The 16,334-nt window shown below is 40.0% G+C and overlaps 1 protein-coding gene across 6 annotated transcripts in view; it reads left to right on the top strand.

The window, feature by feature from the left end:
• cacna1eb (calcium channel, voltage-dependent, R type, alpha 1E subunit b) overlaps positions 1 to 16,334 on the top strand; it is a 74,924-nt gene that overhangs the window by 46,360 nt on the left and 12,230 nt on the right. For 2 of the 6 annotated variants that reach the window (XM_015039232.1, XM_015039259.1), the window contains 27 exons: positions 1,048 to 1,833; positions 2,240 to 2,502; positions 2,717 to 2,843; positions 2,930 to 3,059; positions 4,356 to 4,415; positions 4,519 to 4,625; positions 5,041 to 5,052; positions 5,449 to 5,545; positions 5,645 to 5,805; positions 6,581 to 6,718; positions 6,961 to 7,162; positions 7,234 to 7,398; positions 7,478 to 7,588; positions 7,719 to 7,799; positions 8,068 to 8,187; positions 8,294 to 8,359; positions 8,500 to 8,591; positions 8,704 to 8,878; positions 9,006 to 9,133; positions 9,674 to 9,770; positions 9,960 to 10,065; positions 10,164 to 10,271; positions 10,360 to 10,460; positions 10,810 to 10,916; positions 11,022 to 11,121; positions 12,884 to 12,988; positions 13,385 to 13,520. In XM_015039232.1, coding sequence (XP_014894718.1) covers positions 1,048 to 1,833; positions 2,240 to 2,502; positions 2,717 to 2,843; positions 2,930 to 3,059; positions 4,356 to 4,415; positions 4,519 to 4,625; positions 5,041 to 5,052; positions 5,449 to 5,545; positions 5,645 to 5,805; positions 6,581 to 6,718; positions 6,961 to 7,162; positions 7,234 to 7,398; positions 7,478 to 7,588; positions 7,719 to 7,799; positions 8,068 to 8,187; positions 8,294 to 8,359; positions 8,500 to 8,591; positions 8,704 to 8,878; positions 9,006 to 9,133; positions 9,674 to 9,770; positions 9,960 to 10,065; positions 10,164 to 10,271; positions 10,360 to 10,460; positions 10,810 to 10,916; positions 11,022 to 11,121; positions 12,884 to 12,988; positions 13,385 to 13,520 — 3,881 coding nt within the window. The remainder of the gene's footprint in view (positions 1 to 1,047; positions 1,834 to 2,239; positions 2,503 to 2,716; positions 2,844 to 2,929; positions 3,060 to 4,355; positions 4,416 to 4,518; positions 4,626 to 5,040; positions 5,053 to 5,448; positions 5,546 to 5,644; positions 5,806 to 6,580; positions 6,719 to 6,960; positions 7,163 to 7,233; positions 7,399 to 7,477; positions 7,589 to 7,718; positions 7,800 to 8,067; positions 8,188 to 8,293; positions 8,360 to 8,499; positions 8,592 to 8,703; positions 8,879 to 9,005; positions 9,134 to 9,673; positions 9,771 to 9,959; positions 10,066 to 10,163; positions 10,272 to 10,359; positions 10,461 to 10,809; positions 10,917 to 11,021; positions 11,122 to 12,883; positions 12,989 to 13,384; positions 13,521 to 16,334) is intronic. The other 4 variants (XM_015039239.1, XM_015039255.1, XM_015039256.1 and 1 more) reach the window with 4 other exon arrangements.

The raw sequence follows: 16,334 nt of genomic DNA on the forward strand, positions 1-16,334 counted from the left end.
AAATATATATCTCAAATATATATATATATATATATATATATATATATATATATATATATATATATATATATATATATATATATTTCAATTATTCAATACAAAGTTAATATTGTGTATTGATCCATTACTCAGAGTGGTATATTTCTATTTTTTTTTGTTGGTGGTGATGATGATGATGATAATGACTAGCAGCAGATGAAAACTGATAAAACTCAGCTTCTCCAAAAGATGAGATTCATAAGACCAACAGCAAAAGGATGAAAAAAATACAGAAATATCATCTTAAATTATGTTCAGACACAGTAGATTATATGCACTCAGTAATTGCTTGTTACTCCATCAGTGCAACTATGGCATGGAGCCAAAATAAATATACATTGTGAAGCTATCCTAATTTGTTGGAAGGGACCTGTGTTTACGGTTAGAGAAATCTTTACAACATTGAATGTTGTCCAGATGACCTCTTCCATTTCTGCTTCCCATGTTCTCGTTTTGTTCTGTGCCACATCAGAAGTTCAGTGTATGCTGTAAACCACTAATGTCTTGTTTTCAAATGACCACTCATCGGACAACAAAAGAATCAGAACACCAGTAAGTATAACTGAATGCATCCCTGTCACACAGACCTTTCTTTAAGTTCCCTAATCGATTCCTGAGATTATTTTGTAGATGTTACACAATGTTTGCACTTTAATCCCACGCATTTTCTTTTTTGTCGTTGTGGGTTTTGTTCTCCTTTTTTTCGACCTCTGATCCGTCCCTTCCTTCCAGGTATTATTGTTCATTTTTTGGATGTTTTTTCGCACATTGTTCCATGGGAATATTTTCTGTTAAGAATTAGCAGACATTATTAATTTATAGAGACAGTTTGCCCTTTTTTTTTTTTTTTTTTCAATTTTTTTTTATTTTTTTTCCCAAACATTTTCTGATTAGATAGCTGGTTTGCCAAATGGATCTTTGTATGTTTGTTTCTTGTCACTAAATCTGTCTGTATGGAACAGGTTACTGCCCCCATATTTAGGTGTGTTTTGTGTTGTGACGTTTTAGTGGCAGAAGAAGGCCCTACCTATACAGGAAACGTGCAATCCATAGAGGGCGGCCCAATTTCCCAGAGGAACCTGACTGTGCATCGGGGCCCCCAGATGAGCAGCCCCTTAACAGCACCAGGCCCTTTGCTAACCGCCGGGAGAGGAGGAGAAAAGTTAACATGTCCGTGTGGGAGCAGAGAGCCAACCAGCTACGCAAGCGTCGTCAAATGGCAAGCAGAGAGGAGCTGTTTGGCAGTCCCACAGAGGACAACAATGAGACTCCCTCCATTCCCAAACATGTCCCCGCCGTCTCCCAAGAGACCAGCCCGGCTCACCTGCCCGAGTCTCCCATGTCAGTGAAGATGCCCCTACCTGAGCCCCCGATGTCCGTCTCTATTCCAATGCCGGAGCCTCCAGCTGCTGAGCCTCTCGTCAATTTGAGCGAGGAGAAAACAGCAGGAGCAAACCACCGGACCGCCGGCGGTGGGAGGCACCGCATGGCCCGTAAGTTCAGGTCCAGTCAGGGGCCAGAAGAAGGAGCCCGCCACAGGCGCCACCGTCACCGAGAAGCCCGGGTTGAAGCCAAGAGTCTGGACTGCACACAGACCCCACGTGAGGCTCTACATATCAGACGGTCGCTCAGTCAAGAGAGGAAGACCATTGATGAGAGAGAGGAGAAGGAAGACAGAGAAGAGAGTGAGAGAGGTGAAGGAGAGGGAGGACAACAGAACAGTGCACAGATGGAGGAAGATGACGGAACATGCATTGTCAATCCATACGCAGAAGTCGGTGAAGAGTGCAGAAGGTAGGGAAGTTCCTGTGAAATATCTTTTTTTTTGCTATTTGCTATTTAACTCTTCTTGTTTGCACAATCTAAAATGTAACATCAACACTTTTTATGTTACATGATGGTAGTTCAGTCCAAAGTTAAATCAACGTCTCTGTCATCTTTTTCTGTACTCATTAAATATCTACTGATGCAACTGCTAGACCCAAGCTTATTTTACTTAGATCTGTTGTTTAAAGTGCAAAATTCACCCTTGATCAAGAGGAACAAAAACAAAGAAAGCATGAACTTCAAGTTAATTTACTTAACCTTTTAAACAGTTCATTTATGATAAAATATTGTGGGGGTTTTTTTTTTTGTTTTTTTTTTTTTTTTTTTTTTTGGCCTTTTTATGTTTTGAAATATTTTTTCTACGATGAAACAGAGATGCTGCACCCAGCAGCGATATTCCTGACCCTCCGCAGTGCACCTGGTCAAAGCAGGGAGAGGGCGGCTGCAGGGATCAGTATGAATCCCTGAGCCAGAACATGTCAACGGACCCCGCTTTAGAGGGAAAAGAGTACACCGTGAGTACCATCGAGGCGGAGAAACGCAAGATATCCATCAAGCGTGATAAGTCCAACCCGGAGGGAAGCGTGGCCATTGAAATGTCTTCACAGCCCCTTCTGGAGCTCACTCCTGTCACAGGTAGACCTGTGTTTCCTTTCCCCCTGCAGTCATACTGCATTAAACCTGGCATCATAAAAATAGTACCACCAAGTGTAGGTGTTTCTGAACTCTAAATTTAGTAGCTACTAGTCTTTTTTTGGTTAATATTCTTTGTCATAGCTGTCCATGGGAAAAAAAAAAAAAAAACTCACTTCCACCTCTTGGTCTTCTCTCACATTCTGGGTTATTTTAGAGAACAGCAAAGAGTTGGAGGCGTACCAGTCTGATGAGAAAGAGGAGGAAACAGAGGATGAGGAACCGCCGATGCCTCCTAAAGCCGTAGCGCCTGACAGCATGTTCATCTTCAAAGCCTCCAACCCGTAAAATGCAACAAATATTCTTTAAATCGTTCATCTTGAATTTTTGCATGCACCCAGTCAGCATCCTCCTTCTTGTTGCTCCACAGCATCAGGAGGATCTGTCACTATGTGGTCAATCTTCGCTACTTTGAAATGACCATCCTCCTCGTGATTGTGGCGAGTAGTATCGCGTTGGCAGCGGAGGACCCCGTGTGCACAAGCTCAGACAGAAACAAGGTATGTGAACTGTTGATGGCTGTCACTAATTTTGGATTTATTCTGGTTAATTAAATATTTGTGCAAATATAAATATATGTGACTGGAATAAAATAAATGGATAGATGAAGGTGTTCATTCCGTGATTGAAGTTTATCAAATTCACAGTAGCTGCCCAAACATTGTGGAATAGCTTACCTCTCACACCATTCATCTATTTTTCTCTGGCATGTGATTGATTATGTATGACACCCTAAATAATTATTTGAAATCTGATTTACCTCTTTATGATTGTGGATGGTATTGTGAAGCAATTCAGCCAACTGATGTTGTTTTAAAATATTCTATGTAATTAAACTTGGCATTAACATATCTTTTTCTATTACTACCTAATATCAAAAGAAAACATATTTGAACTTTAGAATGTGAATAAATTCTAGGAAACTTTATTCTTTCCATTGTATCATGGACAACCTGAAGATATTGTTAGAACACCCTCAAATGATGATTACAACCTCGCGCTTTCTCGTAGTAAATTACCGAAGATGACATTTTAGCTCAGTGCGACTGTCAGGTTGGATCTGTAGTTGACATAACACAGTCAGCAACAATGTGTCATGACACATTTGGCTTTCACGCACATGCAAGGTGAGAATCAGCAGCTCTGCCTGGCAAATCGCTGTGCAGTTTGTTTTTCACAACTTTTCCCTTTTCACGGTGTCGTGGAAAGTGTCCAGAGTAAGCACACATTCGTCTTCTTTATACGTCCGGATGGAGCCGTGCTCCAAATCCATTGTGAATTCACGAGAATTTTCTGAGCAATAGTAGAAAGACATTTTAATGCATTGAGTTTGGTGTACGGTTTAAAACCAGTTTGTTGCTCTGATGCTGATTTTTCCTCTTATAAATTGGTCTCATGAGTCACGCAGCTTAATGGTAGCGTTGCTCTACATTACTGCTGCACTTTAGGTAATCAGTGTGGTTGTTATTCCGCCAAACAACTGATATTTTGTGATTTGTTTTGGCGAATATTGTATGAGTGAGATGATGCAACAGACCCAGATCCTGACAGAACTAAAAATATCAGTATTTTTTTGTATATGTGTCTATAATTGTATCTGCTTAGTTGATTCAGGCTGATTTTGATAGCATTCCCCAATGAGCTGTTCCGTCCTGGTGAGTCTTGTCCTGAGGTATTTTTGTTTGGTCACCACTCTTAAGTACTGGGTAACAAGTGTAGTGCCTGGTGAATAAGTTTAAAGTAGATTTGATCTACTATGGGGAAGTTTGGTTCAATACCTTTTTCAAACCGTACAGGTGCTGCGATATTTTGATTACGTCTTCACTGGAGTGTTCACCTTTGAAATGATCATAAAGGTAGGTGACTGAGGCAATTTTCCCATTTCAGTTTTATATTTAAGACATTTTACAACATGTTTCTGGGCCTTTTTTTCTGCATGCATATAATTTTGGCCTCCAGATGATAGACCAGGGTCTCATTCTGCATGATGGCTCCTATTTCCGAGACATGTGGAACCTCCTGGACTTCATTGTAGTGGTGGGAGCTCTGATCGCCTTTGCTCTAACGTGAGTCACAACGCAGTTCAGCCTTTTCCTGTGACTAATGACTGACTCACCGCAGCTCACAAGTTTGAGAGCATGCGGTACTTACTTTTATAAGCGTCCCTTCCTGAAGTCACAAGCTGCATGTACCGAGACACCTGCGAGTTTTTGGAGTGTGTAACTCAGTTTTAAGTTTCACTGCAGGGCTTTAAGAGGAGAAGGTGGTTTTTGGTGTAACTTTTTTTTCTGTTGTCTTTCATGGCTTGCATGCGACAGATAATTCACTAACTAACTAATCCCCTGTTGTGCAATTTGTTGAAGTTTTACTGTTTGTTAATTTCTCTGTTGTTAATATGAATGTGATGTAACCTTTTTTTTTTATCCCTGAATTTTTTTTCTCTGTTGTTCCTGTGGATTTTATGACTGTTGGGGCAACCAGGAATGTGATGGGGTAAAAATTTTTTACATGTGAACATTCCCATAAATCTTTTACATATTTCTCTCGTTTCCATGCATCCTGACCTTTGCTTTCTCTCTAGTTTTGTGTCCTTTCTTACTATATTATATTTTACACGTCACTCAAAGAGTCAGGCATTTATTAGGAGTATAAAATGTGAATAAGTACAGATAGATAGATAGATAGATAGATAGATAGATAGATAGATAGACAGAATCAGAATTTTACTCCTCATGTTTGCCTTTCTCTCAAACATGAAGTTCTTTGCTACATTGTGTGTTTTTTTCTCTTAATTCACTGACATTTTGCTCTCACTACTTATGTCATGTCTTCGTGGTCCAGTTTGACTGTAGATCTGTGCTCCTTAATACCTTATTTTAACGTCAACAGAAACAACAAGGGCCGAGACATCAAGACAATAAAGTCCCTCCGAGTTCTGAGAGTTTTGCGACCTCTTAAAACCATCAAGAGGCTTCCAAAGCTCAAGGTCCGATCAAGATATGAGAAACTTGCTTTTTGATGTTGCCTCACAGGCTTCTGACAGATTTTATTTACTTTGCCTCCCTCTTGTCTTTCTCCTCCACAGGCTGTTTTCGACTGTGTGGTCACGTCTCTGAAGAACGTCTTCAACATCCTCATTGTGTATCAGCTCTTTATGTTCATCTTTGCTGTCATCGCGGTCCAGCTCTTTAAGGGGAAGTTCTTCTTTTGCACTGACAGCTCCATGAAAACAGAAAAGGAATGTCGGTAAATAAGCGTCCGATCTGTTCTCTCAGACTCATATTAGTGTTGTGAGTAGGTATGCACCATATATATCAGCAAAATCCTCCTACATGTTGTCAGCCTCGATGAGCATGTCCTTCCATGCTGTGTAAGAGGGGAATTGTCGACATAGAACCTGAAAATGAAGAGACAAAATATTGACAGGTAATTTGTGATGGGTTTTTGTATTACAGTGTAAAATCAGTTGTGATTTTGTGAAAGAGCCAGACAAAACAATGGCACACATTAAAGCTACAAATGCTTATTCAAGCATTTTCAAGGCAGGAAATCCTATAATATGCTGCTAGCCACTTACAAAACATTAAAGCTCTCTCAAAAATTGTGGCCACAAAGACATTCAATACTGTACCTTTCAATACTTGCATAACTGGCTGCAGATTTGATAATGTCGAGAAATATTTTTGACCTTTTGCCCATTTTTAGCTCCAGATCTCTTGCTTAGGGACTGCACCATCATGCATCACGCTAAGAGGTAAATCTGAGCAGAAGGGTTTAAATTAGCCAGACTTGAGATTTTTCTCACTACCTACAAGAAAACATGAGGTTCCTAAATAGCCTTTTCACAAATAAGTTGGATTTAAGTCAACAATACTCCACAGGATTATTTAAATTGCTCTGTCAATGTTTATGACAGTAAACATTCACATGTAACCAAAGCTTCAGTACCGTTCACTAAGTTGCAGGTTTCATAGGTGATTAAAGGGAAATGATGACCTCCAGTCTGCTCTGGTCCCTGCAGAGGCTTCTACATTGACTACAGCAGAGACAAGAAAGAGGTCAAGAGAAGAGAGTGGAGGAGACACGAGTTTCACTACGACAACGTCTGCTGGGCCCTGCTCACGCTTTTCACTGTGTCGACTGGGGAAGGGTGGCCTCAGTGAGTTTACATTTAAGTTAAAGCTTCGGATGGTTTATATTTATCGTTAAAGCTCTGAAGCATAACAGAGATTATCTTTTCATGGGTGAGTTAGGGAGCCTGTCTCAATATGTCATAATTATAAGTGAGGGCTGGCCTGTGAATGAGCCATGAATCTATTTTATTGTTTTTATTGTTCATGAGTGGGAACAGGAAGTATAATGTTTTTTTGTTTGTTTGTTTTTTGTTTTTTTGTGCTCCAGGGTCCTTCAACACTCCACCGATGTCACAGAGGAGAACATGGGGCCAAGTCGCGGGAACCGGATGGAAATGTCCGTCTTCTACGTGGTCTACTTTGTGGTCTTTCCGTTCTTCTTCGTCAACATCTTTGTGGCTCTTATCATCATCACCTTCCAGGAGCAGGGCGATAAGATGATTCAGGAGTGCAGTCTGGAGAAGAATGAGGTATGAACGGCGATTGTCAGTGTCATTGAAGGCATAGCTGGTGTTTATGCTGTTCAATTCCTCCCTGTCAGAGGGCCTGCATTGACTTTGCCATCAGCGCCAAGCCTATGACCCGCTACATGCCCCAGAACAGACAAACCTTCCAGTACAGACTCTGGCACTTTGTGGCATCGCCTTCTTTTGAGTACACGGTGCTTGTTATGATCGCCCTGAACACAGTTGTTCTCATGATGAAGGTAAACCAGTTTCTTAGTAATTTTATTTTCGGAAACCCTTTGAGATACCATTATAGTAAGATCTTGTCTTTCTTTTTAGTACCACTCCGCCCCAACAGCGTACGATGCCGTCCTGAAGCACCTAAACACAGCCTTCACAGTGCTGTTCTCCATGGAGTGTATACTGAAGATAATGGCTTTTGGATTTGTGGTAAGTGTGAACGTCAGAAGAAAAGCCCCCAACTCAGGGGATTAAGAAACCAGTTTTTGTTCCTGCAATGCATTTGAATAAAAACATCAAATTTATTTGAAATTGTTTTTTTCTCTCTCTCTCTATGCAGAACTACTTTCGAGACACTTGGAACATTTTTGACTTTATCACTGTTCTTGGCAGCATCACGGAAATAATTGTGGACTTGCAGGTAAGTCGCGTCCCGAATGACAATTGACGATTAAAGGTTGCAGACCTTCAAAATAAATACAAAGAACCGGAAGTTCCGAATGCAGCATCAAATGTTTGCGAGTTTTCTCGTGTGTGTGTGACGGTCTCTGCCTCCAGCGCTGACTTGGGTCATGTTGTGTTGAATTTCACCATCTGTGATTTACATCCTGTCATTGCTGCCTGCCTGCCACTCTGTCCCTCTCTGACTGCATCGCCCTCCCTCTAATCGACTCGTACGGCGGTCCCAGTCGGTGAACACCATCAACATGAGTTTCCTGAAACTTTTTCGGACAGCCAGGCTGATCAAGCTGCTGAGACAGGGCTACACTATCCGCATTCTGCTTTGGACATTCGTACAGTCCTTTAAGGTCTGAGAGTTTTCCACTGTTATTTATTCAAATTACTTAGTTTGTTAGTTTATGTGGTGATATTATAACAAAATTCAGCATCTATATTTTCTTTCTTCTCTGACAGGCTCTACCGTATGTCTGCCTTCTCATTGCCATGCTTTTCTTCATCTACGCCATAATTGGAATGCAGGTAAATATTATTGTTACCATTGAAATAAGTTCCAGGAACTTTACAAGAAAAGTTAGTGCAAGCTGATATATTTAGGTTTTAGCGCACTATGCTGTCGTTTGATAAGCATTTGAATCCCTGATGTTTTGGGTGTTCTGCAGGTGTTCGGAAACATCAAGCTGAATGATGAGAGTCACATCAATCAGCACAACAATTTTAAGACTTTTTTCAGTGCACTGATGCTTCTGTTCAGGTGAGCCGCACCAAGAAATACCAGAAAAGATCGCAACCATTGTCAATTTAAGCTAAAGATTGTTTAAAATGTTGCTTAGTGTGCTTAATGCCATTTGTGTTTTAAACACCAGGAGTGCAACAGGGGAGTCCTGGCAGGAGATTATGCTCTCCTGTCTGTCTGGACAGGAGTGTGAACCAGATCCCTCCATTGCCCCCCTCACCATGTCTCCAGACCACGAGGGTGGGTGTGGGACTGACTTCGCTTATTGCTACTTTGTCTCCTTCATCTTCTTCAGCTCTTTTCTGGTCAGAATGAACAACAAAAAAATAATAATAAAATACAATGTTTTTGCAATATTTTATTTTTCTTTCACCTGACCAGTGCTTTCATCTCAGTTCTTTGTGTCTTTTTTATTTATTTATTTATTTTTAGATGCTGAATCTATTTGTGGCGGTGATTATGGATAACTTTGAGTATCTGACACGAGACTCCTCTATTCTGGGCCCTCATCATCTGGATGAATTTGTCCGCATATGGGGCGAGTATGATAGACTGGCATGGTGAGAATTGGCCTCATTTTTGCTACTGCTTTGCGTTTCACTATGTGAACCAGATCAGTGGTATTTTCTCTGTAACCAGCAGAGGGCAGTCAAAGAACATGAAATGTCAAAGCTTCAAATTACCTGCATTCTTATAATTACCTTGCTAAAGTACTCAGTGGGTAAAGTTTATGCTGTGGACACCTACAGTAAAAGCTTTCATTGATAATTTAGATCAAAACACATTTACGTGTAAGAATGGCCCAGACCTAAATCTACATTAATTGGAAATCTGTGGTAAGCTTTCAAAATATGCTTAATGTCTCAATCTGAATGAGTTTTAGCTATTCTCCTTTGAAAAATGAGCAAAGGTTTCAAAAAGGTTACGTTTTAGATTAGTATTTGGACATAAAAATGAAAACTATTTATTATTTTTCTCCCACTTTACAGTCATTGTGCTTATATATCTGAAAAAAAGAAAATATTGAATATAATAAACCTTGTGCTTCTCATTAATCTATCCACTTTCTGCGCTCTCCGTCTCTGTTGTGTTTTCTAAAGTGGGCGTATTCACTACACAGCTATGTACGAGATGTTGACACACATGTCTCCGCCTCTGGGCTTGGGTAAAAAATGTCCCGCTAAGATCGCCTACAAGGTAATAAAAACATAATCATTGTTTTTGTCTGAAACATAGAAGAAATTGAATAACTAAAAAAAAAAAAAAAATGTGCAAATGCAAACTGTTTTTGGATTTGAGGCAATAGAAATCAGACTGTTTCTGTTCAATTGCTATGATTTTTTTTTTTTACAAAATAATTTTATTTCCCCTTTTTGTCTTCTGCAGAGGTTGGTGTTGATGAACATGCCCGTGGACGAGGACATGTCTGTCCACTTCACTTCTACTCTAATGTCACTGATTCGCACAGCTTTGGATATCAAAATAGCTCGAGGTCAGATTCACTGTTAGTTATTATAGTAGTTCATGAATATTAATGGAATGAATAATAAAAGAAAAAGATCAGAATATACAAAGTATAAATTGTCTCAGGTGGGGAGGACCGCATTGCTCTGGATGCCGAGCTGCAGAAGGAGATCAGCATCATTTGGCCTTATCTGCCACAGAAGACCTTGGATCTCCTGGTTCCTATCAACAAAGGTCAGCCTCTAACTGTGGCGGCATTTTTCCATCTGCTGCTGAGAGACCTGAGGTGAGGCTTAATGAAGTTTGTCCGCTGCTCCCGCAGATACCGACATGACAGTGGGGAAGATCTATGCTTCAATGATGATAATGGACTACTTCAAACAGAACAAAGCAAAAAAGCTGAGGCAACAGCTGGAAGCTCAGGTCAGCACAGCATGTTTCTGTGAACTCTGTTGCATCTTCTATGGAGAGTGAGATTTTTTTTTGTTGTTATATTTGCATTTTCCTTTTCTTTGCTTTTTACTTCATAAAGTCACAGGGTTTCCTGAGAGATAGAAAAAAATATACAAATATACGGAAATAAAATAAGTTTAGCTTACCGTAAATGTATTATAAAATCCACTGGGTGGGATTCTGTGGCTCATATCATTCTTCAGCAATCGGTCATGGCTCTAAAGATGTGAAGAAACGCAATCTTAGCTGCAACCTAAGTTATTTATAAAGTTGTGACCTGTATTTGAGCTGTCATGTATATTTTTATGTCTTGTTTCAGAAAAGCAACTTAATATTTAAACGTCTGGATGCCTCCACCCTACCTGAGGACATTCTGTCCAACACCACTCCACTGCCCATGATGGCTCACAGCGCGGGTTCGGCCCTGTGAGTCTGCAAATGTTTGAAAAACATATGTGCAGGATGTGTGGAGCACTGCCGCATGTGTTTGCTTTCTGAATTTATTCCCCCCTATTCTTGTCTCCCGCATAGGACCAGAGGGGGCTTTGTGGCTTTGAGTCCTATCTCACCCCAGGAGCTATTTTTGCCGCCCATAAGCTCAGACACTGATGCCGGTCAGCAGCAGAATGTGGTGAGACAGAGGACAGATGCAACCACCACCACTTTTTAAATGAATAATTAATGAAATTGCTATACAATTCAAAGAAGGGGAGGAAAAAAACAGTATGTAACTTTATGTGATCTCTTATTTTGGGTGAAAATGTTTGTGGCATACATAAGTGGTCACTGATGTTTCAGTGCCTTGCAGATCACTGCAATGCTGCTTTTTGTGCTCCTGTGTTGCAATATAGGAGACAGACTTCCCCGTTGTTGGTGTGTTGCTGTGTCTTTACTGACTGGTTGTACTGATCTACACTCCCTGCCAGTCGAATGATATCATATTGCTCTGACATACTTTCATTTAAATTTCCAGAGGAATGCATTTGTCCCTCTTGACAGATGCTGTCTGACTTTTAGGATCTGATCTTCCATGACATATTGCTCTTCCAAGCCTAGCAAAAATATTTCTACTCCTTGAACTTTATCCCATGAATTAAATGTATTTCAATTGGGATTTTAAATAACAGAGGTGAGTCCCAGACTTCTGAAAACTATGGTGTGTAGTTTTCAAAAATATCCAACAGTGTGGCATCCATTTTTATTCAGGCCTCTTTACTCTGATTTGAGCGCATAATTTCCTTTGGAGATTACCTAAATAGTAAATAGTCCATCTGTGTGTAAATTAATCATAGTATAAATACAGCTGTTCCTTTCAGTCCCCAGACATTTGCTAGAGAACATTAGTGAACACAAACAGCATTCATGAAAACCAAGGAATACAGCAGATAGGTCAGGGGCTCAAGTTGCAGAGAAAGTTTAAAGTAACTGCAAACCTACCAAGATATTTCTGTTCACCTGAAATGACAAGATGGGGAAAGCCTTACTCAGAGAGACAGCCAAGAGGTCCGAGGTAGCTTTGAATGGGCTGCAGAGAATTTTTAGGGATAAGGTTCCAGTCAAAGTCTAGACACAAATCCTAAAAACAGCTTTCTTTTGGATTTGAGTTCTGAGACGTTGATATTTACAGATCATAGATGGAGACAGATTTTTTTTTTTACTTATATACTGATATATTTGGCAATAAAGGATGGGCAAGTTATTCCCATCTTCCTAAAATAATGGCCTCATTTTTTGCCAAAAGTGACTTTTTTTTTTTTTTTTGCCTAAATCATCTTTTGGCAACAAAAAGGGGTCATTTATTTTCTTTGGGTTTTCAAAAATTAGACCATTATCTTAGGAAGGTGACAATATGCAATGTTTGCAGATGTAGCTGTAGCAAAAGATGATTCTGGAAAGTATTAACGCAGGGAGCTGAAAAATCCTTTGCCACATACCAAAAATGTTATTTGAGGAAAAGATGTGAAAACCCTCCCTGCATCATTTTTCTCCCTCTACTTTTATGCGGTTCTTCTACTACATGAATCTCCTTGACCTTTGTGGTTGTAATGTGACAAACATTTCAGATACACTAATACTTTTGCCATGTGCTGAAAAACTCTTTCTCTGTACATTCGTGTCCTTCTTCACTCTACTCTGCTCTTCTCTTTCATAGCCTCACTTTCTCATTTTTCCCTCTCCTCACTAAATCTAACTTTTCAGCTATTAACATGTTTGTGTTTGGCTGAAATGGTTTCTATGGAGATTGTGGCTGAGGCGGCCCTCAGTGATGAAATGGTTCGTTTGACCTTCTCTTCTTTGAGCTGGGCCTCTGCATAGGAGAGGCAGTGCTATCAGAGACATGATCGGTGCCCTGTCTTTCCTTGCCCTCCTGTCTAATTTCTGTACTCATGTAGGTGGGCGAGTGCATTTGGGGCATTAAAATCCCATTGGAGCTTCCACTTGGGAGAGGCCTTTGCGTGCGGGCCTCCTCTATGCCGCGTCTGGCCGTAGAGCCGCAGGTATTCAAAATCTTCCATGACATGGCTCCCTGGCTGGATCTTGGCTTCGATGGCTGCATGGGCTCTTAAGCCAAAGTGCTCGGGTTTTTCTCTATGTGCACGGTTTGTCTGTTTTAAATCCAGAAGAATTTGGTTGCGAGATTTGCTGCTTTCAGAAGTTGACTGAGGTTCAATGAGCTGTCGGGGTGTCATCCATGAATGCTGATGGCTAAACTTATGACTTTCATCCCCAAAATAGAACAAGCTAAACCAAAGGATTCGCTGCACTTTTGCACCAATAAATGCATGAAAACTTACTCCTTACTGTTTTGTTTTTTTTGTTTTTTTTCTAAATCATGGGACAGAGCTTGGTATTTTCTTAATCTACCGTTGTTTTTGTTTGTGGTCACATATAAGCAGGAAGAGGCTAAAGGTGGATCCATGAAGCGTTCAGTCTCCACTGTTGCAGATCAACGTGTAAACGGCCTCTGGGAGGAGGAGAAAAGCCCTGAGAGAGTGTACCGACCTCGACATAAAAGCTACAAGGCTGCTGGTTAGTCATGTTTTTGTGTGTCCTTGACTATGCTCTGTCCAAGTTACGAATACAAATTTTGTCTCACAAGCAGAAAAGTATAAACCTGCCATCTTCTTTTTTTTTTCGAAAGCTCTCAACGTGACTTTGAGGGGGAAAAAAGGTTATGGATTTAATGCGCATAGACAGCGTTGTTAGAAACAGAACAAAGGAATTTCAACTGTCTTGCTAAAGTCAAATGATCACAATAGACTGCATGACAGGTTATCTTATTAAGAGTGGAGCTTCACACACCTCATGTGATCTTCTTTGCTTTGTTTTTGTTTTTCTTTTAACATGATGTCAGGTTTTAAAATTCAAACCCTTTAAGTCCTCCTGCATTCCTGAGACATCTAGAATGCTGCTCCAGCAAAGGGAAGATAGGAGCTTCATATAATTTATGTTGTAGGAGAAATAGAGTGTGATGTGTTGGCACTGATGTGTAACCCTGGAGTGATGACTTTTAAACTGAGCCTTGTCAAGGACAGATATATTCAAACATCCTCCAACGTTTTTAAAATCATCAAATTTTCACGATAGAAAAAGTCGTCATAAAAAATTGCATGTGATGATATCAGTGTTCAAAAGCGTTCTAACACCTTACCAGGCTATAATCGAAGCTACACAATAATGGTTTACATAACTGAAGGTAATACAGTTACTTGAATTTTCTGCAAAGTGCCTGTATGTGCCTGGAAAACACGTAAAGTAAGTTTGTATAACAGTGTGGCTGGACCTGGAAAGAAAAAGGAATCATCTTAGTGTCACATGTTTAATAGTAGCATACCATTTCAAATTAAAACATATAAATATGTCATATATTGTATTAAGCAAATGAGCCAGCATTAATTCAAATACCAAAGATTTATGCGTTTAAATGCAGTCTTTGTCATCTTTTTTGATATATTGTAAGTACTTGGGATACTGGGATCTAACATAGGAAAGAATAACTATGTAATTGATGAAACAACATCACTCCTGCAAGGGTTAATCGGCTGGCAATTTGATAAACAGGACATTTTTGTCACTATCCATATATAGCAGGGGTGTCAAACTCAATTTCACCGAGGGCCACTGCAGCATATTAGCCACCCTCAACGGGCCACATTGACGGTACATATCAGGAGGGCATCCCTGCTAAAACACCCCAGACAAAAGTTTGACTTCCCTCATTCAGTTCTGAAGAGGCTTATAATGATTCAATGGTCCAGGTGTGTTAGAGAAGGAATGCATCTAAAGCTGCAGATGGTAGCTCTGGAAAACTAGACTTGGGCACCCCTAGCATAAATGTATAAAAATACAATGTTAAAAATAAATTAAACACCACCTCATATTGTTAAATAAATGATTTTAAGTATTGAAGTTTTAAATATTACATTTGAGTTTCCATGGATGTAAAAATTACTGCTCAGTTTAAAAATTACATTATTTAAATCAGTGTTTAAAGGTGAGCAAGCAAATAATAAAAACAAGTCACATGGGCAGACATTGTAGACATTGCGCAAAGATTTAGTCTCAGAGGCAACTGAAATCAATTAATTTAAAAAAAATCCTTTCTGAATATCATCTCATGGTCTCTGAACTAAATGCGTCTTTCTGACCGGGAGCTGACAGCGTGTTGAAGAGTTATGGACCGGACGCTTTGGAGCGTCTGGTTAGGAAGCGCATTACAAACCTTTGGTTGAAATGTAGTTTGTAGTCAATTTGTGCTCAAAACCTATTTTAAGTCAATCATCGGCCTATAAAATGCTGTGGGGCCACATGTGACACGCGGGCCTTGAGTTTGACACATGTGCATTACGCCATAGAACTGCCAATTGGTAATTGAAGTAAAGTAGCTTCGATTTCAAAGAAGCCTACATTGAAGTCGATTGGCAAATGAACCATCACAAAAAGGGAAGGCTCTTGTTGTCTCAGTGCACCCCAAGAGATGCATAACCTACAAAAACTGTTTCTGTCTGGTTTCGAACCAGAGACCTTTTGCGTGTAAAGTAAACATGATAACCACTACACTACAGGAACTGAACTTCTCTGCTTTGTTTCAGTTTGAGGTTCCAAAGTTGATGATGTGAGATGCAACGCATGAAAATTTCAACCGAGGCTTGCGCTCAGATGCCTGGATTCAGAGTACAGACCATGACACCACAGAACCCTTGTTGACCTTTAGTAAACACCTGTGATGAATAGAACATGCAAAATTTGTTTCTGTCTGGTTTCAAACCAGAGACCTTTTACATGTGAAGCAAACGTGATAACCACTACACTACAGAAACTCTTGCGCTTTCCACTGTTCCTGGTAGAGGATCCAAAAGTTGTTAGAGACTAATGTCAATGATGGGCATGGAACAATGTCAAATACTTATACCACAGATCCTCTCAGATAGCACAGTAACTTGGTGAACAAACTGTCAGACTTATAATTGTACCCAATTTCACATTACAGTCCATAAACTAAGCCTGGGATCAAAAAAATGTATTAAAGATGTCATTAGCAGAGACAAATGGTTCTACAGAGACTTGGCTAAATGGCTATAAAATAAAATCAATACTTACAAATAAAAAATGGTTAGGAAGCGCATTACAAACCTTTGGTTGAAATGGCGCGTTAAATTCAAGTCTCCATTACAGACGGGAGAAAACTAAAGAGAATGCAACTTTGTGTTAATCCATTTGAGGAGCCAGCAGTTTATCTTGAGGAAATAAATGACGATGCAGAAGTTAATTAGACTGTAACATGCGCAGTCCGCTGCTCAACCACTGCGCAGAATTAGAAACCGCTGGGAGTAACTCATCCAG

Source organism: Poecilia latipinna, unplaced genomic scaffold, assembly GCF_001443285.1.
Source record: "Poecilia latipinna isolate Pla-1442-1.1 unplaced genomic scaffold, P_latipinna-1.0 Scaffold27, whole genome shotgun sequence".
NCBI lineage: Eukaryota > Metazoa > Chordata > Actinopteri > Cyprinodontiformes > Poeciliidae > Poecilia > Poecilia latipinna.